The following is a 26,983-nucleotide window of genomic DNA, read 5'->3' on the forward strand; positions in this document are numbered from 1 at the left end:
GACTGAGGGTAACTAAGATTGATGCTCAGAAGATGAAATTGGGAAGACATGGAGATGGTAAGCAGGCATGGCCATGTGGTGACAGGCAGCAGCTAAGGAGATGTGATCAGGAGGAATAACCCATAACCCTCAGGACACTGCTAGCTGATATTCATCCTTTGTATTTCCTTCCCCTCTCTGTAATTCTCTAGTGTCATCTTCAAGCCTTATGAATCTCTCTTAAACAGAAGATGCTGGGGTCTTGGGAATAAGGCACACATCTGCACTCTTGCTTTTCATCAGCAATGCAATTTGGAGAATCACACACAGAGTATGGGAAAACTGTGCTAGTTGGCCTGATGGGCCCAGAGAGGCATCCTGCTGAGAGGTACCAAGCAGCAACAACCAGCTGGGAAGGTTTTGTGAGATATGCAGTCAGAAGAAGCCTGGAGTAGGAGAGTCTCTGGGACTCTCACAGAAGTTTGAGGGCAGCCTGGGATTCAGCTACTGGATCCGATGTTATGATGGTATGAAAGGTAAAGCCTTACTTTCCTGTAATTGTACTTGTAGGATCATCTATCTTTGTGGACCTCCCCAGCTATCTTAGAACATGAGCAATCACAACAGAACAGTTAACTCTAAGAAGACTCATTTCATGATACAGAGTCCAGAGGCATGACAATGTGGTCTACCCATGGGAATTACTGGTTCTATGAGAAATTGGCCTTCTCTGGGCCACTTGTCAAGCAGGCAGAACACACTCTCCCAATAACAACACAAGGAGCCACAGCTGGCTCAAGTATTGCAGGACCTCAACAGTCATCAGATCGCTGCTGGACGGGGACCAACAGAACAATGACCTGGCCATGCAGGGCAGTCATGGCAGTGGGGTCACCTAGGGTCAGCAGAGTCTTCAGAGCAGAGTCAGAGACTCACCTCCTTTTGATGGTGAGCATCACGCCCAGCAGAATAATGATGAACATGAGGAGGCCAGCAATCACGCCCGCCATCTTCACCGTGTTGTCCACCTGCTTCTCTGGCTCCACGGTGTTAGAATTCTGGGTGGAGGCACCTTGGAGGGGAAAAGGGAAGGAGGAAGGTGTTGAAAAGGCTCACATACGTGTTCAGACAATAGTCATCATAACAGGTGTTTCCATTTACAGAGAGCTAACTAGGTGCCAGGCATGTGCTAAGAGCTTTGTACACCTTGTCCCATTAGACCTTTTTGAAGATGAAGAAACTGACATGTCGAGAAATTGAGTTTCCCAAGATTCCATAACTGCTGTGTCAGAGCCATCCTTTTCCTCTGGTGACATCAAGAAGTACTTTGTTCCTTGTACTGTTTTGTAACTGGGATCCAACTTTGGAACCACCATTTGGTTCTTGGGTTTGCAGAATTATTCCTAACTCTGCTTTATTCTTTTAGATAAATGGTGAAAATAGTAGCTGTATATTAAGGTAACACAATTAAAACCACTGGAATTTTAAAGATAGAAAGAGTTTTTGCTTTGTTCCCTATGTGAAACAAATGGTAGGGTAAAAATTTAGTGTATTAAAGGGAAGTGCGTTGGATTCACTTCAAGTTTTGGCATTTAAGCTAATGCTATGCTCTATTGGGGAACAACCTTGGACTCAACCCTGATAGAGGAAGGTGGGGAACCAGCCACTTAATCCTATGTTTGGCAATTTACAGATCTAGCTTGGTCAATCCCACAAACATTCTAAATGGCAGATAGTGATTTTATCTTGCTAGAAGTCACATGATTGATGAAGGTAGGGCCAGGATTCTATAAGTTTAGGGCTCCGGGTTTAGGCCTCAATGGTCAGAAACCTTGAACTCAACATTGAAGTTCCCAAGTTCCTCAGTCTCCTTCTTCCTACAACAACCATTTTGCTTATGACATAGAAAAGTTAGTAACCAAAGAATGCCAAAGCCCAGCCTATGCATGCTAGTTACTAGGGATTAAAGGTAGTTTCCTGTTTCAGACATTCTGGAGAGAGGTCCAGGGGTTACCAGCACCCTAAGTCAATGTCTTCTTACTGTCTTAGGTTCCCATGGGTGCCATGTTTGTGTGCAGCAGCTCACAGTCCAAAGTATCCTTTTCCTAAACCATCCCTACTATTCTGCCACATCCGTACCAGCTTATGCTTCATCAACCAGTATCATATCACTTCTCCGGTTGTTTGTACCCCTGGGAGAGTTTCTCTCTCCTCTAAATTCTGATAACACTTTATAACATTTCGCACATACCTCACAATATCTCTTACCACAATGTAGTGATATTATTAGTTATTTGTTTCCACATCTGTCTCCTCCACCAGTCTGCAAGCTCCTCAGAGGCAAGATTATGCCTCATTTATCTTTGTTTTCCCATGTTAGCAGAGAGCCTAACTCATAATAGGGGCTCCCTAAATGTTAGTGCTTGTTCGGTGTTTAGCTAAAGGGATGATGTTTCTGCCCACACACATTTGTTCTTAAGGAATCAAATTGAATTTTCTCCTTTTTTCCGTCATGTATTCACAGAACTCGGCTGAGTCTTGAGTTTAGGGATGCTAATTCTCATAAGCTTTGGTTCTGGCTTCCCAAACTTACTTATGTTTCAGAACAGCCCTCCAGCATACTGATGCACCTTTCTTTTTGCTTCAGAGTGTAGAGTGTTTTCTCTCTCACAGCACTTTCCTCACATTGCTGTAACTTGGAGAAGTTCAGTTTACTAACCAAGTGTCCCTAGTGGATACGGTTAAGAGTTCAAGGCTAGAGACTGTGTCATGTTCACCTAATGCCAGGCTCTAGGACAGGCCTCCCTCAGAATTGTTTAGTGGATGATTATGGAGTGGTATAAAGGTGTGTGGATCAGACTTATTTACTTGTTTATTAATTAAATCAGGCATTATTTTGCTACAGAGCACCCATGTGCTATATGCCTAACTATGTGGTCTGTAAGGTCAGAGGGTCTTCCCCTGAAGCACTATTGGATGAGAATTTACTCATCCTTTTTACTAGCTAAAACTCATCAAATTCCAGGGCCTTCTGAGAAGGGTTTGACCATCTACAGTGTAGAGACTTTCTCAGGAATTGGTCAACTACCTTCTTAGCAGCTCCAGCCTCACATTCCAGAGAAAGGGCTTATTCTGAGTGGCTCCTTGGTAGCCTCCATTTCCCAGATTGGAAGCATGACTTCCAAGATATGGTTAGTCCATCATGTACCAAGCTCAAAGGAAGTAGAGCACCTCAGATCACAATTCCCTCAATATTGACAGAATCATTTTATTTGGATTGAGAGCAAATGTTGGCTCTGGAGAAGTTATTCATTGACATACTTTACTTAGTGCCTACTATTGTCCTATTCTAGAGACTGCGTGTATAAAGGCAAAGAGCCCCTGTAGAGGATGTTCTTACTCTATGAGCACTACTGTCAGCTTGGGTCTAATGAGATTCATGCTTCGTTCCTTCAGTAAATAATTACAAGCACCCACTGTATGCCTGGCATTTGGGGAGCAAAACAGGCATAGCACCTGTCCTCAAAGGGTCTACAATTAGTGGTGATTGGGGCTAGTGGGATACAACTAATAAGCTAAAAATTAGTGATAGCAAACTTTGAAGTCTATTTCGGATTTGAACAGAGACGTACAAGGTACTTGGAAAGTGCATGGAAGAGAAATGAGTCACTTCTGGGTGAAAGTGTCCACCAGGGTGAGCTCCAAGGTTGTAACTAAGCAAAGAATTCAAGAGAAGTCTGTGTGGTGGGGCAAGGAGCCTGGTGCGTTCAAAAGATATAGTATAATAAGAGTGAGAAAGCAAGGAGAACAGGCTCAGAGAAAAGCTGCAGAGGGCAGCAGGAACCAGTGCACAGGGAACATTACAGGCCACATGAAAGTTTTTGTTCTATAGCCCAAGAAACATAGAAAGCCATTTTAATGTTATTCACGGAGCAATGATATGGTCAGATTTGTATTTCCAATAATCATTCCAGATTCAATGTGGAACCAAAGGGGATTGGAGAGATGAGTTTTGAGACCACTGCAGGCATCCAGGTGGGAGACAAAAGTTGCTTGACTCACGTGATGGAAGTGGAGATACACAGATAAAATAAAAGACATAACTCCCTGGAATAGATATAGATAAAATCTGTTGATGAATAAGGTAAGGGAAATAAAAGAGAAAGAATTGTCAAGGAGACCACGAATCTTTAGTTTGCGTGACAGCGTAGAGGATAGTGTTATTTATGGATTCTAGAAACAATGGTAAAATAATAGCTTTAGAGGAAAACTGTGTATGTGTTTAAGGCAGTTTGAGCTTGAGAGATACTTCAAAAACTTAGATAGCTAAAAATGCAGGACTAGAGTTCGGAAAAGAGGTCTGATGTAAAAAAATGTGTGAGTCATGTACATAGATGGTATTCAAAGCCTGGGAGTGGATGAAGTCATCCAGGGAGAGGCTAAAGAGTGAAAAGAGAAACAGACTCCAAATAGAGACACGAGGGTCTGTGGTATTTGTTGAGTGGAAGTGTTAGAGGAAGTTAAAGGTGCACAGGAAACATAGGGAGTGTGCAGATAGGTAGGAAGAAAACCTGGGAGAGTGTAGCATCCTAAAGCTAAAAGAACAGTGTTTCAAGAAGGAGGGAATGATCAACTGTGTCTAATGCTATTTCCAGGGTAGAATCAAGTTCTATGCCAAAGAAAGGTGAAGAATATATTGACAAGTATTAGATTGTTCTTTTCTGCCCCCGGCCCCACAATTCTAAAATGTTCCTAAACAGAATCACCTTCAGCTGTGACCATGAAACCAAGAATGGACCATATTTGAGAGTCACAGAGAGGTATCCAGGGGACTTAGGGAGGCCATCTGAAAAGCCAGAGCCCAGTGGTTTAGCCCAGTGGTTTAACAGGCATTAGAGCTGAATGCACAGACACCAACAGTGAGATTATTAGGAGGGGCCATGGTTGACTGGTCTAACCAGTCTTCAGATATGGGGATGTGATCATGCCCTGGGATGTGGAAAATCCAACTTTCACTTAAGCACTCTTTTAAGGGAATTTTCTCTCATCTCTGGGGATTTGTGCCTCTGTTCATACAGGAAGGCAACAGAGTTCAAAGGTGCTATAGATATAGAGGAAATGACTCTAGGACTAAAGGCCAGACGCAGTCATGTGTGGCTCCTATACTTGAGTGGAAGAAAAGAAGAAGAGACAGAAGTTGGATAGTCCAGCTCCCACCGCAGAGTCAGGAGGTGTGTCCACAGGGCTCATATCCTGAGTGCACAGTTGCACAGACTGAGACCTGTGATGGGAGTTGCAGAGAAGCACCCCAGGTGTGGCTAATGATGGTGCTTCCTGGCAAGGTGAGGGTCTGCCATTACTGAGTCCTCGTAGCAGGCTGGCTGGCTGGGGCCCAAACATCCAAGGGAGAATTTTCAAAGAGGTAGACGCCTATCCCTGAGATGGGGTCTGGATCACTTTTGTCCTAAGTTACCCTTTTCATGAAAGTCTGGCTTAGCATCAGCCCCAGTCCCCTGGAAGAATCTGTCTCTGACTCTGGTGACTTCTATCTGTAAAGCAGGGACTGGGAATGTGAGAACTTGGAGAAAGGGGATGGATTTTTGATGGCTCTTCTTGGTCTCTGGGCCCCATGAGACCCAACCCTAGAAAAATCCAAGTCAGTCAGAATTGGCAACTAAGCACCAGGTGATCATTTATCCCAATAGAGAAGCCTTGTGGCTCGACGCGGGTCCCTTGTGTGACGAGATCATCAAAACGATCATGTGAGCACAACTTGCACTTTTGTCTCTAACATGAGGCTCCAGGACTGAACTGATGCCCCAGCCGGCTGTGCCCTCTGAGCTCTGAGCACTCCAAAAGGCTGAGCTGTCTGCTCAAAGCCGCAGCAGCTGCCTCCTGCCCTCTCCTCTTTCCCCCCAAAGCTATAGTGGCTTGGAATCCTCTCTCTTCCTCGCTCCAGCCCAGTCACTTTCACTGTGATGTCTACTCTTACATATGGAAACCAAGAGCCCAAGGCATGGCTCTTGATTCCTTGGAGGCTGATTATCTCCCTTAATCTTAGCTCCAGACATGGGCCAAAGTGCCATGGTTTGTCCCCCACCCAACAATCCTCATACAAGGCTGGCTGGCTGGGGCCCAAAAATCCAAGGGAGAATTTTCAAAGAGGTAGAACTAGAAACCCGTCACTGAGAGGCGTTGATTTTCCCTAGGGATCCCTGAGACCCAACAAGCGTCTATATAATTATAGGGGAAATGGCTCTAGGACTCAAAGACCACTCCTGTGAATCCTGTTGAGTTGTGGACTCGAGCCCTTAAGGTAGATCTCCAGAGCAAAGAGACTTGCCCCTCAGAAAGTGGTTCAGTGACCAGAATATCAGTGTTACCCAGGACCTTATTAAAAATACAGAATCTTGGGTTCCACCTCAGGCCTACTGAGTCAGCAGCCGTATTTTAACAAGGTCTCTGCATGGTTCAAGTGCACGTTAAAGTTCAAAGATCACTGACTTCAAAGGTACATTTGTCAGAAATCAGGATTGTCAGCATAGAGAAGGGAGATTCAGATGACACCCGATTCTTTCCTTCAAGCAGCTAAAGGACCATTTTGAAAAAATTAGGTAGATTTGGTCTTTTTAACTTGAAAGATCAGAGCAAATATCAATGGGTAGAAGTGACCGGAGTAGATTAAGGGACCAACACAAGGAAAAGTTTTAATGAGAAAGAGCTTTTGGCTAAGGCTGAAGCCCAGAGTCATTCAATGCAACACCACAATGCAGAGATAGCAGGGAACATGGTTCCCAAGTCCTGTCCTGAGGCCAACTCTCCTTTTTACCTGCTTCTCTGTCTCTGTATGTTATTATTTCCTTGCCTTCCTGGATGCTTAACTAACCCCTTAATATTTCACATTCATGAGGTGCAGACCTTTCTTCTCTGCCAGTTGATGTCATCGTCCCATCTCAACTTGCATCCCTTGATGTCAGCGATGCCCACGATGCCCACACTCTTGGTGAGAAGAATCCTCCTTGTCATCTTTAGAGTCATGGGACTCTCATATGGTCTATCCTCCCCAATGCCCTGCCCCTTCCAGATTACTCACTAAGTAGGGGATATGTCACCAACCATGAGGATATCTGGGGATTTAATGTGCCACCTTCCAAGGAGAAGGGACTACATGACGTCTCAAGCCTCTTCTGATGTTCAAATGCTATGATTTTGTGACACGGGTCAAAATCAATGAGTTTCAAATCAGAAACAGGAGTATACATCTGGGTGCCATTGGTGGCTGATTGTGTGATCTTGACCAAATCTATCTTGATGTGCATCAATAAATATCATTTGTAAAATAGGGCAGAAATGCCAAATTCACAGGGATTTTCTAAGAATCGAATGAACTAATGGAGGCGAAAGTGCTTGATAAACTTAAAGGAACTCTTGGCACTTGTGGCATAATGGGGACGTGCCCTTGGAACTGGGCTAAGCGTGTCTGTAAACCGTGGTTGCAGAGGCTGCCGTGATGCCTCCTTGCAACCTGCTGCCTGAGTGCATCCTAGACTTTAGAATAAAGGCAGGCAAAGCCCCAGAGCAAAGCACTTAACTCTGCTCATATAGGCAAGGCCCGTATCAGGCTTACATCTGGATGACTTAATGGCAGCAATAACATAATTTGGCAACAAGGGATTAATGATTCATTCTCAAAGTACTCTCACTGGCGACAGGCCCAATTTCATAGCTTTACTTCAGAGAATTTTCCTTGTAAAGATATAGAGCAAAAATAGAAGTCACAGATAAAGAACATCTAATTGCAATTGATAAAACCCAAGTAAATCCCAGTGGATGCATAACCCATGCTGGTGATCATTGCTGACGGTAAAGAAAGGAAGCTGGCTCTTGGGGATGCCATTCCTAAAAGCAGCACTCTTGAAAACACAGTGGCCTCTCAGCTGTCCAAGGGCATATTATCCTCAATGTGGCTTATCAGAGGCAAATCTCACTGTGTTGGCAGTTTACCCCGTCTCCTTAATGACTCCTTTTGTTGAAAAGTTTCTCTGTCTTTACTTGGGCTTTGCATGCATCTGGCACTCAGTAGAGAAAACCTTTGAAACCCTGAATCTGTGCTCCTACCTGTATGCTAGCAAAGGTTTTAAGCATCACAAACATCTCTGATTATGGAGTTTTGCCAAGAGGAGACAACAGGGGAAAATGAAGAAGCTGGGCAACTTTCTGGCTTTGCTGAAGTCAGGTATGCACTCTACCTGCTTGATTTGGCTGGAAAAGAATTCTTCAGGGTGATGGGCTATTCTTAAGATGGAACTGAAGTCCAAGAAAGGAAAGAAGTTGATAGGAGAGCATCTGGATACTTCATTAAATTCAAGCCTCTAGACTTTACAAATTGCATCCCAAAGCATTGAAAGTATTTGTAATTGTGATCATGAACTACTTTGGCAGTCTTTGAGGATTGAAATTGTAGTGAACAGGAGGGGAGCGAGAAGCCTGGGGAGAAACAAATGCTGTTGCTGACTTTTTCTTAATGAAAAAAAAAATGTGTATTCCAGATATTTTACACTAGTAAGTGTGATGTTGATACAGGGAAAAAATATACATATACGTAAAGTTATTAAATAGGATTTTTCTTCTTTACAACTTAAAAAAAGGAAGAAAGAAAGGAATAATTCCTAGAAATCAGCACAGATTCCACATCAATTAATAGCCAACTGGGGAAAGAGAAAGTAGTACTCCAAGCATTTAAACTGAAGAAACTTTGCTCAAGAATTGGCACATAGGGGTCAGAAGTTGATGATAAGGCACATGGAGAGTAGCAATATCAGGAAGCCACTATCCAGCCCAGACTGGAGAAACAAAAAGAGTTGCTGGGGTCAGGCCCCTTGGTAGAAAGTAGAACTTCAACAGACATGTGGGGGCATTGGAGGCATGGGGTATATCTGGTTGCCATCAAAGAAGGGGCTGAGACCAAGAGGGAGAATACAGCCCCTGCTCCTTGCTGTACCAGCTCTAGTTTGCATTGAGCAAACCCAGAAGCTGGTTGGCACAGGGGTCAAGGAAATCCAGCATGCAAGGTTCACCTGAGTGTCCCAGTGGAACAAGGCAACAGTGAAGGACAGATTTGAGACCAGGTGGGCCCCAGGGCCAGAACAGGCTTCCTCTGAACAAGCAATGCTAGGCTTACTCTTGGCCATTTTGAGAGGTGACTGGATTTGTAAATTGAGGAGAATGTCCAGCACTGTATCTTGATTTTAGCAAAGTCAAGGCCACAACAGAGAAATTCTAACTGGCTTCCCCCCCGCCATAAGATGGTAACAGAAGGGTCAGTATAGCTAATCACATGTGAAACATTAATACAATTAAGGATAAAGTGCACACAGTTAGGGCTTTAATTACAATCCAGGCTGCCTTTGACCCTTTAAAATCTCTTTTAGTCCTCAGCCCAACCCTAAGGAGCAGGTTATATCATTACACCCATTTCAGAGGCTCTCAGATAGCCTCTCAAAGGAGGCTCTGATTATCACTCCTTTCTTTCTTCTTGGGCTCCAAGAGAATAAGCAAGAGCAGCAAATTGCTGTCAGTCTGGCACAACATTTATTTAAACTATTGTAATACTCTCTAATTAACAGGGGAGAGATTGCTCAGCCCCCAAATCTGGTTGTCTTTCCTCAAATATTTGGAAAAAAGAAGCAGACTAGCAATAAGGAGATCCAGAATCTTATCTCCAGCCGCCAGCTAAAACCATCTTTGCATGTGTATCCTTCCCTGCTGGGTCTGCCACCTGCTGTTATCAGGCAGTCCTGCTTTAAACCTGACTTTTCTTGAAGATTATCTCTCCTGGTGCCCTCCTCTAAACATATCAGATTCTAATATCTAAGGGATCGATGAACATGTCATGTGAATCTTGTTATATGGACCAAATTATACAGGCTTTGCTCAAATGATATTCAGGCTTGACCTTTTTAACTTAAGTTCCTTCATTCTTTTCACTTTTCTTGTATATCAACCGCCATCTTCATGCCCTTCGAACATGGACTTTAGTTTCATGATTAATCTCTGGGCTTTCTCTATAACACCTTTCTTGATCTTTAGCAACCAAAGCATCTCTCATAATTCCACAGAGCGACAAGTTTTGCTCAAGTTTAGTTGACTGTTTTCTGCTTGATGTCTAATACTTATGCTTTTGTGTCTAATTTTTAAAAAATTGCCGACTACCTCCCCCACACCGCAGAATGGTGCCTCTCCGACTGCATCTGTTTGATAATAGAGGACTTAAGAAGGATTATTCCATCATTATTTTAAGTGACATCATGGAGGATGTTTCTCAAGTAATAAATAAATTGCCTCCATTCATCATATGACAGTAATTGCTTTTAGCTAAGATTTAACTCGAAGTCAATGTCAAGTAGCTGGAAAACACTACTGAGATACAGGTTTTTCAAAGATAGCTCTACGTTTGCTGTGAAAAACCATTTAATAAGAACTGAATGGAGTATAAAGAAGATACACATTTCTAAAATCCCACATTTCCTGTGTTACCCAGCCAGCCGGTCCTAAGAGGTTAGAATTGATTTCATCACAGCATATACAACTAAATCTGCTAAATATTGCTGACAGAAGGTGCCCTCGTTTTCAGCCTTAAATGGAGGTTAGCACCCTGTGAGATGGGAAACGCTTTGATTGATTGTTTGAAAGCACTTTGGCCACTCAAATAAATCGTTCCTCCAGTGCTGATTCTGCTTTGTCCCAAGCATCTCCCGAATCTGTGTTTCCGACTTGTTTTTCACAATGAATGCTCTGTGTAGGTCAAACTCCAATTTGGTATTGAGTGGCCCTACAAGATGATTCTATGAGACCCATATGGAGAATCTCTTATGAATGCAAGAAAATGCCTTTCTTCTAAAATACTTTACTTGTTCATTCAAATTTTGCACCCCAGTCTCATTAAAAGCAGTCATGCCCAAATGATGTCAGCCACAGTCATTATTGATATATCCCTTGGGCCAGGATTCCCTTTATACCCCCTGGTGATCTCTACCACTCTCTTGGGCTCGGAGAGATCTACCCTGTAGTATTGTCAGAACCCAGGGGTAGAGAGACGATTCAGGCTGTGACTAGAATAAGACCTTAGGCGAAGCTAGAGTTGGGTATAAGGTTGTCTAAGAAATGAAGACTAGAGTGCACTTTGTGGACTGGGGTAGGTGTCAGGTCAGAGTCAAGGTTAATAACCAGGATGTGGTGAGGTAAGGGTCATATCTAAAGCAGGGATCTGTAGTCGGTGGCTTGGGTGTAGGAATGGCCAGTCAGTCCATCTGCCTCCACGATGGGGGAGTCAAACTATGCCTAGAGTTGTGTTTGGACTTTGACCAGAAACAAAATGTAGTCCATGACCATTGAACTGGACAAGCCAAGTGACCTCTGCATAGGAGGTATCAATTACCTTTGCATTGCCTAGTCTGAAGGATGCTTAGGTTATAAGGGTGATAGTGGGCACAGCTAGGTGCTGGGCATGGGTGGTAGAGATAATTCTACAGTTGTGGAACTCGCTTCTCAGGGAAGTGTGCCAACAGAAAATCAAAGATCCGTGTAATGCATGCTAATGCAGAGGTGTGTTCAGAAAAGGGCATTCTCCACTCTGTTTAGGCAAAACTAGACTACAAATTTGACTTCCACATGGGTTCAGTGGTGTGGGACACATCAGGGCATCCCTCATATCACTCAGAGGACTCTCCCCTGCCCGCCCTGTCTCCCTCATGATCTGGCCAAGGCCTGCCTGTGGATGAGGATGAAGAGCTGAGTCAGCTCAGTGCCAACAGTGCTCACTCCCGTTGGCAGAAATGTGTGCGTTGAACCTGGTCCCTGGGGGGCTGCAAGCTGCTCAGCTGTTGCAGACAGGAGCACCCACGGTCGCGCTGGGGATGAAGGATTTAGTCTGAAGAGCAGATGCAAAGAGAGAACACACACTCTTTAGGATGCCCTGCAGCAAAGTGATAGTCCCTTTAGACTTTCTCAGGCCGCCAGTATGGAATGAGAGAACACGTGGTCACGCTGAACTGATTATAATTCTTCCTGTGGAGTTCAGAGCAGGCCTGGAGCAACAGGGACCCAGGGGAAGTCAGAGTACAAAAGCCAGCCAGAGATGTTCTGCTAGTGATATAATTCCAGGACTTAAAGAGCAGGTGACCACAGCCTGGGCATTGAGGTCAAGGCCAGGGCAAGACAGGATCAGCAGCAGGTGTTGAGACTGCTCAAACAGAGAAGGTGGGAACTGAACCAGAAAAGGAAGGGTCAGAGCCACAGACTGGAGACCACCCTGGGCCAAATGTAGAATATTGCAAATGAGGGGACCCCCACAAGAGAGAAGGTGTTATGGTTTGGATATGAGGTACCCCCAAAAGTTCATGTGTGAGAGACAGTACAAGAAAGTTTGGAGGTGAAATGACCAGACTATGAGAGCATTAACCTAATCAGTGCATTAATCCACTTAATGGATTAGCCGAATGGTAACCACAGGCAGGTAGGGTGGCTAGATGAGGTAGGTCACTGGGGGTGTGCCTCTGGGGTATATATTCAGTCTCTGGTGAGCAGAGCACTCTCTTTGCTTGCTGGTGGCCATGCCCTGAGCTGCTTTCTTTCTCTACATCCTTCCACCATGATGTTATTTCTCTGAGGTCCAGAACAATGAAGTCAGCCATCTATGGACTGAGACCTCTGAAACCGTGAGTGCAAAATAAATAAACTGTTCCTCTTCTAAAATTGTTCTTGTCAGTCTTTTGGTCACAGCAGTGCAAAAGATGACGAAAACAGAGGAGGTGGACCAAGAGATTCTCTTGGATGTGGGTGCTTGGCCGTGGTCTTGAGGTCTGTGCACCATAGAGGCACAGCACTTGAGGCTTGATTGCTGGTCACTTTCCTGTGCTCAGGTTTATTATGTTTCCAGGTGTATCAGCACCCTAGGGCTGGGGCTATAAGTCAACACAACCTGGGTGGCTTAAAACAACAGAAATTTATGTCCACAGTTCTGGAGGCTGAAGTCCTAAATCCAGATGCGGGCAGGGTCATGCTCCCTCTGAGACTCGGTCAGAGACAGACCTTCCTCACCTCTTCCTAGCTTCTGGCTGTAGAGCAGTCCCAGCATTCCTTGCCTTGCAGATGTGTCACTCCAGTCTCTGCCTCGGTTGTCACAGGTTGCATTCTCCCCATGTGTCTCTTTCTCTCAGGATGTTTTCCTCTTCTTGTTAGAACAGCAGTCATATTGTATTGGGGTCCACCTTTCTGACTTAGTCTTCACTAAGTCACTTTATATTTGCAAAGACCTTTTTTCTTAATAAGGCCACACTCATGGGTACTGGAGATGACAACTTCAACCTATCTTTATAAGGGAGACATTTCAACCCATAACCCCAGATTAAGCTGAATCCTGATGATCCAAGCAGCTACAAACAGGAAGGAGCTCTATGCATTTCACTAAGTAAAATGCAAACACTCAGGGAGTCAAGGCCCAGCAGACAGCATGCAGGAAGAGGAATGAAACTCCTGCCTGGTGGTGGACTGACCAGAAATGAACTTTCTAGAAGGACAATATGTCCTGGCTTCCTGTCTGAACTGCACGGCAGGGGTGCATCTGGGGCCAAGGCTCCCGAAGGCACTCACTCAGAAACAAAATTCATTCTTTTAAACAACTCCAGACAAATTGATCCCTCGAGGGATGACTGTTTTATCAGACTCAAAGAAGCAGGAAGTGGGAGGAGAGTCAAAGATCCGCGCAGCTGGGGCAGCTTAGGCCAAATCATGTTGTGCAGCCTGCAGCAAGCCGCAGAGTGCCTGGAAAGGAGAGGGGGTGCCGAAGGGAGCAAGGGATCTATAGGCAGGATTAGCGCAGGTGTGAGCAGGATCAGAGAGAGCAGCCAAGAAACATGCAGCACAGAATTCAGATTAGCAGAACTAACCCAAGCGAGGGGAACGAAACCAGCAGCGAGCACGGATTCGATTGTTGAGATTCCAGCCAAATCCACCATGAACATGTTTCCTTTTTTCTAGCCTTTGTCCCGTGGTTTTTGAAAGCCGGAACATTGATTCACTGTGTTTTGTACTAAAAGCTGATCTATCCCCCTCCCCAAAGGATGGGTGGAAAAGCAGCTCTGCTGTTAGTGAGAGATGATGAAATTAGAAGAGGAAGCCTGGAGCCGTTGCAGTGGCTGGAACTGGTCACCTGGGCATGCTCTTAGTCTGTCACCACGACTCCTGCCTGAAGCCTAGGCTCTCCTGTGCTAGCACCGAGCAAAGCTAGGTCAGGTATGGGCTCAGCAGGAACAGTGGCAGCAGGATTGGGAGAAGTCCTATTAAAGGGCTCTGGAGAACTGGACTCCAAGACACGGGCATGTGGGGCATGTATACGGAGATTAAATAGTGGATTAAAAACTGTGCTCGGTGACTTAGAATCAGCCTAAGAAGATGGTAAAAGTTCAGTACAATGAACCATCCCAGGAGGGAGGCAGAGGAAGGCAGAGGTAGGCAGGGGTGTATACCATACCTGACATCTGTTCCATCAGTGTTAACCATCTGCCCATTTATCAGACAGTCTATGAATGAGGTCCAGTGAATGAGCCCCATGTGTGTGCTGGGCCCCGGGGAAAGAGCTGGTCATATCCAAACACCTCTAAGACAAGATGCTTTTGCTGTGAATATGTGCCAAGTTCAAGAGCCACACTCGCTCAGGGCTGGAGGCTGAGTAATGGATTGACCAACAAGTTGACCATCTCCTCTGATTGCAGCCTTGGATAGCAGGGGGCAGGGGTGGTCAGGGAAGGTTTTGCAGGGATCTCTGAGGGCGAGTAGGGCAGACCATGAAAAGAGAGCAGGAGGCATAGGTGTGAGAAGTCAGGTAAAGCTTCTCTGATCAGCATGAATGGGACCCAGGATGCAAAGGAGGAAACAAAGTTGCAGAGATGGGGAAATGACAAGAATGAGAGTGTGAAGGGCCGTTGATGCAGGCCAATTATCCCAAAGCACAAGGGGAGCTTTGGGAGCACTTGGACCTGGATCGCTCTGGCCTCTGGAGAGTGCGCACTGGAGGGGAGAAATGTGATGTTCCTAACAGGGATACCAGTTAGGAAGCCATGACACTAATCCAAGCAACAACTTGTGAGTCTCACATGTAAGTGGTAGCGGCAAGGAAGAAGAAAGGAGAGATCCAAGAGGGATCTGAGGGTGGGCCAAATGTGATGGCCAATTTGATATTGGAAATGGGGGGAGAGAGAAGGAAAGCTGATGCTGGGTTCTGAATCTGAATTTAATGGCAGGCAGTTTGGAGGAAGGCTGATTTTTCCTTGGTGGAAGGAGAATATCCCAGGAGAGAAAAAGGTGCTTTGAGAGCCTCAGTGGTGGATGCTCCCTGATGAGATGCTTGTTTTGTAGAAAACATAAACATCCACTTGCTGCAGGAGATCACCCTCCAGGGGCTGTGACAACCCTCCTCTGCATGAAGCCCATTGATCCCATTGGTAGTTTGATTAGTAACAGAAAATGGCAGTCAGAATGAGGTACTGCAGCCTTGTGTCTGTCAGGCTTTGGACGTCTGTTGTAAGACTCTTGACAAGGACAGTATTCTGGTGCACTCCTCCCTGCGCTGTAGAGTCAGCCCTGCAGCCACGTGACAAACCAACAAGAAAGCAGAGGACAGTCCTCTGAAGTGGCCAGCCTGCTCCTGAGCATGACCAGCCTTCCTCCAGCTGGGCACTGTGGAAAGCCCAGGTCAAAGGGTCAGGGACTACAGCATAGGCCACCTCAGCTCTCAGTTATGCTCTTGGCTCAGTGTTGCCTTGGGTTATCATGGAAGCTGTGCTTTCTCTGCCGTTGTGTCATCTCTGGTCTTATATCCCAGCTCCCTAGTGAGCCCTGATTCCTGATTTCCTGACCCTTTCATTTCCCCTGGCCTGAGATCCTGACTGGCCTTCTCCTATCATCCCCCATCCCTCGTACTTCTTATGATCTGGTCCCAGTCATCTGCCTGACTCGCACCAATGGTCAGCTTGCCTGACTGCCCCCTCCCTGGACTTCAGCTTCCTCATTTGTAAGATGAGTTTAGGTCTTAATAATGACAGCACATGTCTAAGATAACAGAGGATACCCTCTCACTTATCCTCTCAACAACTGGCCATTATTGGTATTCCCCTTTAGCCCCTCAGGAAATGGGGCTACTTGGTAGTTTAAGGCTCCACACCTAGTAAATTACATGGCCTCTGAGATGCAGCCCTACGCCCTTCTACTGTAGCATTACCAGTGTGAGGCTCATTCATAGGTGCCTATTAATATTGACTATGGGCAGAGGGCAAGGAAGACAAGATTACAAACTGGATAAAGAGACCTGGGCTTGAATTCTGACTGCATTATTGCCAAGTTATAAGCTTTTTAAACGCCTGAGACTGTTTCCTCTCAGTAAAATGAGAATTTCAGCCTACTTGGTAGAATTGTAGGTAAACTTAAATGACTTAAAGGGACCATGCAACTCCTTCCAGGGCATGTAGGAAGCCTGGAACACATGGTGGCCACTGTATTGTCCTTTTCATTATCTTGTTGGATTTCCTAATGCCATTGTCCCCCAGAGCAGCCACCTCTCTCCAGCCAGCCTGGCAGGCTGATTACCCCACAGCTGGGCTCCCCAGGTCCCAACAAGCATTGACCCATCATGGTGGGTGCTCAGGTCAAGCTTCCCCTGGTTCTACTCCCTCCAGCTCCCTCCTGATCTCCCACCATCCATTAACTCCCACTAGAGGCATGAGTTCCCTGGGAGGGTCATGGCAGCCCCAGGCTGTCCAAGCCTGCAGGGCCCAGTGAGAGAACCTGGGGAAGCTGCTGTGCTGTTTCTCCATCTTCTCTGAACCCACACAGACCTTTCCTATGGGCTCGGGTCTAGGATTATCAACATTGGGAAGGTCATCTTTAGGGCATTTGCAAAACACTTTCAGGGAGTATATTGTGGCTTGAATCTTGTCACTTGAGCAAGACCTCCACTTAAATGATTGATAGAAAAAAAAATAACACTATGAATTTTGACATGAGAAGCACAGGGAAGAAAGGAACAATAAGGGGAGCTGGCCTCGCACCTTCTTAAACCCAGAGTTGCGCAAGGATGGCACCTCATTCTTCCATTGCTGTTGCTATGATGGGGCAGAGCTGAGCTAGGATTCATCTTTAGTATGTCGTAGATGAGGAAGCTGAGACTTAGAAAGGCCAAGTGATTTGCTCAAAGTCTCCCTTTTAAGGAACAGAGGTGGGCTCCAGGTGATGGCTTCTCCCAAAGCCCGCCTTGTGGGCCCTGGACATGAACAAGATAGTGAGTCCAGATGCACCCCTGGAAAAGACTCAGAGTGCATCCACTCTGGCCTTCAGACTGGACACTGCCTGTCTCCTATCGTGTCCAGAGATAGAGGCTTGACTGAGCTACAGGAGAGATCTGAGAAGAGGCATTCTTCCTGCAATGGTAGGCCTCTGATAAGTCCGTCGTCTCAGGCAAAATATCAACTAACTAGTCACTCGTCCACTTGGGCCACAAGTGAGTCCACCATAGAAAAATGTCCATCTCTGCCTAGAAGGGGCTTGTGCCTTATTTCTGTGACAGATGCATCCCTGACCTCTATTCTATAGACGCTTACTTTCCCCACACCCACTTGTGACCCCCAAACCCATCTCCAGACACTGAAAAATGTCTCCTGGGGAGCAAAATAGAACAAAGGGCACTGAACACCGGCAGCGCCGTGGTTCTGTGCATACGCTGTTCTGCTCTTGAGCTAGGGACCCAGAGAATGAAGACAAATCCCACCTCTAGGTTTGTACATCCAAAACCAAGTGGTTGGAGCTGGATTTTAAATCTTATTTCAATTAATATAAATTTAAAAACTGAAGCAATGAAAAGTATGTTTACTCATTTACTCACATACCATTTTCTCTCTTTTAGGATCATAGTTCATTTTAACCATTAAAACTCAGCATCTAACTTGAGACATACTCTAAATTTAGATTCAGATAAGATTTCAAAAAAGCACAAAAAGGAATGTAAAATATATTTCATTGATAGCTTTTACACATTGGTTACTTATTAACATGATAATATTCTGGATATATCAGGTTCAATGAATTATGGTCTTAAAATTAATTTCAGTTGGGCACAGTGGTGCACACCTGTAATCCTAGTGCTTGGGAGGCTGAGGCAGGAGGATCGCAAGTTCAAAGTCAGCCTCAGCAATTTAGCAAGGCCCAAAGCAAGTTGGTGAGACCCTTTCTCAAAATAAAATATAAAATGGGCTGGGGATGTGGCTCAGTGGCTAAGTGCCCCTGGGTTCAATCCCTGGTATAATAATAATAATAATAATAACAAATTTTACCTTTTTCTTTTTGCTTTTTAAATGTGACTTTGAGAATTAAAAGTTGCATACACAGGGCAATTTCTATTTCTACTGAACAGAGCCACTCTGATAGGTTTCAACAGGGAATGATTTTACTCCCCAGGGGACAGTTGAGAATAAAAGTGGATGTATTCAGTTGTAACGATTGGGGTTGATATGGTATTCGACATCCAGTGGGTAGAGGCCAGAGATGCTGCTATACATCCTACAGTGCACAGGAAGGCCTGCCACAGTAAAGAATTCTCCAGATGTCAACGGGGCTGAGGCTGAGAAACCTTGCTCTGAAGCCTGAATCCCTTGAAGGAAAGGCCACTAGGGTGACCTGAAGAACTAGCTGGAGTTAGTTTGACCAAGACTAACGACTACAGCTGCAATCACACTTAGTTCTCATGATTAACTAGGCTGTGGGCATTATTACTATTCTTCCTTCTCCAGGTGAAGAGACTATTGACTAGAGAAGAGAAACAACCAGAATCACCAGACCAGAAGGCCGCAACCCAAAGGCCCAACTCAGCTTCAACTCACCCACCGAAAGCCAGCCGGTCCCTGCGACATGCTGTGGCTGTGCGGGATTCCAGGCGGCAATGGCTGGGCAAAGAGCTGCCCATGCTTACAGTCTAATATCCCCATCACTCAGGCCTGGGCAGTTATTATCTACATCAGCCGTTATTGCTACCAGGGGACGGACATCAACAAAAACGCCCTCTGCTAGGGACAGCCCGCTCAAAGAGAAAGACTCGCAGGCACCTCACCCATCAAACGAAGCTGAGAAACAGGTGGAAATAAATGGAACGCAATGAAATAAACCTGTCAGAGGAGGAACATTCAGACGCCTGGGAAGGCAAGAGGTAAGAACAAATGTGCCTGATATAGGATTGGCTCTGTTTAAAGAAAACATTATCAGGCTGCTCGGGTTGAATAGAACCCAGAGAACAATGGCCCGGCAGATACTGAGCTGCTGACACACATTCCCGAGAAGCCTTGTTCCTCCTTGAATTAGGTGTGGGCACAGTGACAGAGAGACTTCTCTCTCATTATCTATCATCTGCAGTTCCTGCCTCCCTTGGGGGAAGGGTGAGGCTGGGGACGGCCATTTGAAGACCTGATATGTGCTGCTATTATCATAGGGCCCTCTCTAGGGTTATCAAATTTCATCTTTAATGTGGCTCTCTGAAGTGTGATAATTAGCTTTCCAGGAGAAATAAAGCCATGTAACTTGCTTAAGGTTGTAGACCCAGGGAGTGGTTGAGATGAATTCCCAAGGCATTGGCAGTGACACATTGAGCTATGGTGGTTCCCAGCATCGATGACACTGAACCACAGTGGGTGCTTTTGAGGCTCTGCCTTTACTGCCTGGGGTGTTCACTCTCCAGCTGCTGTGGGAGCCTCCTGCCCTGGAGAAGTCCTGCAGGCGGAGAGGGGAGCCAAGTCTCCTGGAGGTCATGCACCTCCATGGTACCAGCCATCAATGGCTGACTGGTGTCATGGTATAGGTGCCGCCCGTGTGCCTCAAAGTGGGACCAACTCTGCAAAGCAAATCACACCTCAGAAACCCCTGTGGGCTCAGATTGATGCAGGGGTTCACATCCTCCCTTAGCTTTGTCCCCCGCCCTGTTTCATCTCCTGTCCTTTCTTTCTTCTGAGAATACTCCTCCTTGAATAACCTTGACAAGAATCCCCAGTGCAGGTCAACATCCAGGGAACCCAGTCCAAGATATGCACAAACTGATGGGTTTGGGTTTGGGAAAGGTGGTGTGAACTGTGAAGGTACTGGATGGCCCAACTCATGTTCTCACAGCCCACTGCACCCTCTTTCCCACTGTGATAAACTGACCAGTCAGGTTAATAGAGAGGAGGCCATTCTCTGAGCAAGGACTTGGAGAGAGGCAACACGGTTAATGGTTTAAGAATGCCAGAAAACTTCCACTTAAAGAGATACCTCAGCAGATTGTCATTCATCTCCAAGGTATTGCAGGGAGCATCACGGATGCCATGGTCTATGCTATAGATGGGTTCTGCATCCTTTTCAGGATGGCATGTGCAGGAACAGTGAACAGTGGACATCTGAACAGTGCGTGAATTAAAGCGACGTTGAAGCCATTAGGCAGGAACTCCCAGTAGGAACCTGCTGGTTTGAGGAATGTCTGGTTCATGTGATGTCTGGCTTAGCTCACTGGCCAAGTTCTAACATAGCAGTGGAGATGGGCATGATCCCTTAAGAACCAAATATCCTGCTGACTCCCACCCCTATCCTGTTCTTTGTGAAGAAGCAAGTACCTGGGCAAGACTCCTCCCACCCTGAAACCAAGCAAGGGTTCCCCTCTTTGTTAGCCACCTGATCATCTTATCCCTTCACTGCCCCCCCCTCCATAAAATGTATTTCTGGTCTTTCGTGTCTATTTTGTGGTACTACTTTCATAGCTTTTATTTCACAGCCAGCCCATCCCTCCAAGGGGGAACCCTTTCCCTCACCCATGCGGGATGTGAGTGAGAGGCATATATTTCAGTAAATGAAGAAAATAGGTGGTATTTACATTGGAAAAAATACCCTACCCTAGGCTGGGAGCTCCTCTTCCAGCTCCTTTGCCATTTATGATCTTGTGTTGTCTTAGAATGCAACTTCAGAAGACTGTATCCATGTAGAGTTTACAATGCACAGTGTCCCCTAAGAGGTAGGCACAATAGGGCTGATCACATTGGAGGACCAGCGTCAGGACCAGTGGTAATCTGAGACTAACTTCCTAACCATGGACTTGTTAGGTCAACTCATTCACAGCAGCAGAGCACAGCCCCAATGTCATTTCTCCTGGGAAGCCCTCCCTGAGCTCCAGGTGTGTTGGTCTTGAGCACTGGGCACTCTGCCCCATAGTATTACTCACAGTTGCACATTTATTTGTGGAGTTTTTTTTTTGCCCAATGTCTGTTTCCCCTCCTAGAGAGGCACTGAAACCTCTTCCTTTGCTCACTGCTATACCCCTCAGTACCTTGAACAATGCCTGGCACATAGTAGGTGCTCACTAAGCATTAGTAGAATGGATAGAGGGATGCATGAGTGGGTGGGTGGGTGGATGGGTGTGTGATTGGATTGATGAATGGGTGGCTGGATGAGTGGATGGGAGGGTGGGATGAAGGGACTGCCAGTTCCTCTCTGGTGCACCTGGCCTGGAGGACCCACTGAATTTGGGCCACTCCCAATTCCCCTCCCACCCGCCCACCTCTGGTGATCACCTGTGGTGAGGAGGCAGAGTGGAGTCCCCGGGGTCACCTGGGCGCTGCCCATTGGTGCTGACCACAAGGAAGCCAATCCCCAGGCAGCATGCAGAAGAGAAGGAGAGAAAGAAACACACATGAACACGTGAGGTACGGTGAACAGAACTGCAAACCCGTGGCTCTGAAGAGCTCACCCTGCACAGCAAAAGAACATCATGATCTAACCAAACAAGGGCTCGAAGTAGATTTTAAAAAAATGAAGCCAGCGAAAGGGTCACCATTTATCAAGCACCTGTGACATGCCAGGTGCCCTTCATGGTGTCTCATGCCCAATGTTTCTGAGAGTTAGGACAGCCCAGAAAGGTCATAAGTGTTATAAATAAACATGTCTGTTTTCCCATCAAATCTCATCTCCCTTTCTTCACCAATGGTGCACCACCCACAGAGAATTTGTCCACAGACCTGGGCGTCGCCCTTCCCTTTCCTTGCTTCTGACCTCCTGCTTGTGATCAATCACCAGGTATCAACTCTACTCCAGAAAGGCTCTCGAAGGTGCCCCCTTCTCCTGAGTTTCATTCCCACTTGGTCCAGGCCACCCTTGTGTTTTGCTTGGATTGTGGTTCACTTGCACCAGCTTCTTATCTGGTCTTCTGGCCTCCAGTCTTGTTCTCCTTCTACCTCCTCTTCATCCCTTGGTTGAAAGGCATCAGGGCCCCCACTGTCATCAGGGTAAACTTCAAACCCCTGAACCCAGCTCTCAGGTCCTCAGAGATGAGATCCCTGCCTGGCCTTCCTGTCTCATCTCCCGGTACTCTCTGCTCTGCCCCCAGCAAAATGAACAACTTGCCACCATCAACAGTCCCTACCTTCTTGTCTGTAGGCCATTCCTAGGCAGCCAGTTTGCGTGAAAAACACTCCCCCCTGCTTCTCCAACCTGGCTGACATGGCTCATCCTTCAGGTGTTGGTTTGTAACTCCTTCCTAGGGAGTTTTTAGTGTCTCACAGATTTAGGAGAGATGTCCCTCCATCTTCCACAACACCCAAATGCTCCTTTCTCATTTCAGTGACCTCACTCTTTCATAAGTATGTGCCTTCTCCTTAATTCTGTAATCTCCACTGTGTTTTGCATTATACCTGGCACGTAGTAGGTACTCCATGAATATTTGTTGGATAAATGAATGAATGAATGAATACATGGTGAATCAGATAATTTACATTCAAGGTCACAAAACTAATAACTGCCAAAGGCTGTAATCAAACCCTGGTTTGCCTGGTTTGGATGTTCTTGCCCTTCTAAACCTACCCCTGGCCTCTAATGAAAGTGATTCGGAAGTGTGGGAAGTGTCTTGTACTTGGTCAGAAATTAGAAGGTTCTTTCCTGCAACAAAACTGCAGAAGGTACTTATGCAAAGTGCAGAGAGAGATGGGGCATCCTAGATCAAGTGATGAGTGGAAATATATCATTTCAAAACTAACACAAATGGTGAGTTTGATCGACAGCCTTTATGATACTATAAAATTTTACCACTGGTAAACAGTAGTCATAACGTTCCTCCCTTAAATTTATGGGGAGCTTTGCCCTTTCCAAACACCTTCTATGTCAGGGGTCATTACACTAGGGCTTGTGAGCCACATCCATCCCCTTCTGTTTCTTGTGCGGACAGGAGCTAAGAACATGTTTTACATTTTTTCAATGTTTGGGGAAACAATAAGAGTAATACTTTGTGACACATGAAAATTATGTGAAATTCAAATTTCAGTATCCATAAACTAAGTTTTATGGCAACACATCTGTACTCATAGGCATTATCTCTGATTGCTTTTGTGCCTTCATGACAAAGTGGATAGGTATGACAAAGACCATCAGGCCTGCAGAGTTGAAAATATTTACTATCCAGTCTTTTACAGAAGGCTTGCTAACCCCTGTTCTAAGTGGCTATTTTTATTCATGTTTTTCTGTCCTCAATTTTTTGAGGCAGGCAAGACAAGGACTGTTGGCCTCACATGTCAGAAAAAGAAATCAAAGGCTTGAGAGAAGAAGAGACTCAAATATTTTGACTTACTGTCCTCTCTTTCTGCAACCTTGTCTCTGCCTCAGCCCATTTTCTGAACTGCAATTTAAGTGTCCTTTCTGAAAAAAATGTCCAGTCTGCTTAAGCAGCACCAGGATTCCCACCATCTTGGGAGAAGGTTCTCATGTGCACTACAGGGCTGCCCTGGTGGCCTGGCAGTTCACGCCACTACAGCTGTTCCTCTGACTGCTCCAAGCCTTCTCTGGTTACCCTGGGAAACTAGCCATCCTGTCTTTGCCTCATCCCATTCCAGTTCAGGTCCATACTTGCTTGTCTCCAGATAGTCACATCAAAGGCTTGGAAGACCTTTCTCTCTTATTCTTCAATCTTATCCAATATGGATGATTTTCATTCTTTCAAAGCTTGCCTTAGCATCCACACACTTCGAGAAAGCATGCACTAAGTTGATTTACACGTCCCTTCTCCATGCTTCAATAGCATCCTGAATTTACCTTCATCATAGCCTTAATCACACTGGATTGATATATATTGGATGGCTCTCCCACTGGCTGCTACCTGTTGAGTGCTTATTACAAGCCAGGCATTGCACTAAGCACTTTGCATGCATTAGCTCATTAAGTTCTTGCGTTAACACTGCAGAATAAATGGTGTTATTGTCATTGGTTTATAGATGGTGAAACTGAGACATGGTGCACTTCAGCACCTTTTCCTGCCTAGACTCTAAGACTGTCCAAATCCAGAGATTAAGTTCCTAATCTCTAAGGAATGAGGGACCATATGTCAAGATCAAGTTGCACTCAATAAATGCTTATTAAAAACTAATTGAATATATGAAACTCTGATTCAGTATTTTTCACTCATTAGCTATATCACTTAGAAAATGATCTACATTTGTAAGTTTGAGCTTCTCTAGGGTGGGGGTAATAATAGGTATCTCATGAAGTGATTTTAAGGATTAAATGGAAAACAGTTAAAATCTTAGCCTGGTTGGAAAACCCAGAGGAGATTGTAACCTCCAGGGCCACAACCCAAGTTCTGCTTAGCACTAATGGTCAGCTAACAGGGGTGGGGACAGATGGACAGATGGAAAGTTGGAATGGGAGAGATTTTACAAGGGGGTGGAGAAGAAGAAGAGGAGGGTTCTGGGTCTCCGCAAACACAAGTAGAAATATAAAATGATATTATATATATTGTACTAGCATTGACTGGTGTTTACAGTGTCACTGGTGTTTACCAGTAGCATATGGCAGAGACCTAGGCATCTTTCATTTGAGCTGTGTCATGTGACCACTTCTTATCAAGACAACTCTAATGGAAGTGGTGTGAGTCATTTCCAAGTGTGGTGAAGACCAAAGTGACCACTTCCAGGGTTTCTCTTCACCTGTGGTGGCCACATATATTCTACATGGCACAGCAACAGATAAATCTTTGTGGTATTAAGCTACTGAGATTTGAGCATCAACTTGTTATCTCAGCAAAGCCTATCCTATCCTGACCAATCCAACTAGAAAAGAGTTGGAAGTCTCATGCTTCCTCAGGTTTCTCCTGGTTTCCCTGCCATGTGACTTTTTTAAACTAGGGATTTCATGACTTTTCTCTCTTTGCTGTTTCTAGGTCCTGACCAGTGTAATTCTGTCTATGTGTCCGCCATGAATGAAAACACTGAGACTATGCAATAAAGAAGGAGTCCAGAATATGAAGCACCCGACTTCCCTTCTGACTTTTTCCCCTTCTAGAGCAATGTATGTTGAATGTAGAGAGATACTGCTGGGGTACAGATGGTCCTGGAGCAAAGAACCTTGAAGGCAAACTAATTTCTTGGCTTATTAGCTTCAATATGTTGTGCAAGTAAAGAAAGCTGAGGGATCCTTGAGCATCTCACCTTCGACTCCAGATTCTAGTTTTTAACTTGGACATCACTAACTGGAGGCTGAAGACCATCATGCCATAAGAATTGTATCATCAATTATTACTGGAAAAGAGGTGTGGGAAGGGGCTGACAAATGGAGACAGGGGACTCTGCCAGTGGTCCATGGAGTCTCACTCACTCTATGATATTAACAAGATTCAAATGGTGCCATAGAATTGGATCTGAGTTATAATTCTAAGAGACCCTGAGCTTTTTGTTTACCCCTTCTGAGCATATATGGCTTCATGGCTTGATCAAGGATAACAGTGAAGACCTCCATTTATTTAGTGTACAATATGTGGGCTTTCCTTCTGCCCTCTCATTGTAACCTCATGTCAACAAACACACCCTTGTGACTGGCACAGAATAGGTGATTAATTTTTGCAAGCCTCCTTTCCCCCCTTGAAACACTACATTGAGAACCCATTAATGGGTTTTACATTTTCTTTATTTCTAATCCAATCTAACTCAGATTTCCCTCTTCCCTCATTCCTGGCTTTAAGTGGCCTCCTTTTCTCCTTTTAAGATTCATCTGCTTTGAAACAACATCTTTGAGTTAAAGCCAACTCAGGTGTCTCAAGTCTGCAGTTGTAGTTGAGAGGGACGGACAGGCATGCCCCAGGTACCTGCTGGAAGGATAAGAGTCAGTGTTGGCTTTTGCTTTCCTGGACTCGCGCTGGTCTTCCTGAGTGGGGTGTGGAGAGGGAGTGCATGGCAGGAGTTTGAGCCAATCTCTATGGTGGGAGGTAGGGGAAAGACAGAAGAAAACCAGAGAGCTCTGTCAGCTGTTGTAGTAAAGAAAACTATTAAAGAAGGGACTGGGATATTTAAAGGTCATCTTTAAGTTATTTTTTGTGCGTGTGTTTTTATGATATATTTCTTTTCCTTCCATCTTCTTACAAGACCTTTAGAAAAAGCCATGTTATTCCATTGGCATTTTAAGACCTAGAAGACACTGGATAAGAGCAAAAGTTCCAAGAGTCAAGGAGACCTGGTTATACTCCTGCAAGTCTCACGACCCTCAGACTGGAAAATTCAACTCATTGAACTTGGCTAGAGAAGAACAGCAGTGCCCTGCTCCAACCCTTCAAATACGTACTTTGAGTTTCCCCCTCTGAAAGTCGGACAGAAATTAAAAAGAACAACAGCCATGAGTTTTCCATGAGACTACCTCACTACAGTTATTTCTCTCACAAGTGATCCTCAAAGTGACCCAGCGGCCATAGCTAGATTTGGTTATATCATGGTCCCGGGTCTGTCCTGAAATTACCAGACAAGTATAGAGGAAAGGACAATGTCATGGTCAAAGGCTAGCCAACGGATGAGCAGAATCCTATGCGTGGTCAAAAAATATCTATCACGGCTGTATAGGATCTCACTTAAACACAATGATCTGTAGATGCAAAGGTCAGTGCTGGAAGCTGAGGCCAGCATGATCCCTGCACCCCAAC

General features: G+C 45.4%; 1 protein-coding gene across 2 annotated transcripts in view; it reads right to left on the minus strand.

Moving 5' to 3' along the window:
* Ptprt (protein tyrosine phosphatase receptor type T) overlaps positions 1-26,983 on the minus strand; it is a 1,035,616-nt gene that overhangs the window by 157,558 nt on the left and 851,075 nt on the right. Inside the window, exons 14-15 of one of the 2 annotated variants that reach the window (XM_076849096.1) lie at positions 21,609-21,665; positions 916-1,051 (exon numbers count right to left, since the gene is read on the minus strand). In XM_076849096.1, the coding sequence (XP_076705211.1) occupies positions 916-1,051; positions 21,609-21,665 (193 nt within the window). The remainder of the gene's footprint in view (positions 1-915; positions 1,052-21,608; positions 21,666-26,983) is intronic. The other variant, XM_076849097.1, reaches the window with a different exon arrangement.

The sequence above is a fragment of the Callospermophilus lateralis genome, chromosome 3 (genome assembly GCF_048772815.1).
Source record: "Callospermophilus lateralis isolate mCalLat2 chromosome 3, mCalLat2.hap1, whole genome shotgun sequence".
Taxonomy (NCBI): domain Eukaryota; kingdom Metazoa; phylum Chordata; class Mammalia; order Rodentia; family Sciuridae; genus Callospermophilus; species Callospermophilus lateralis.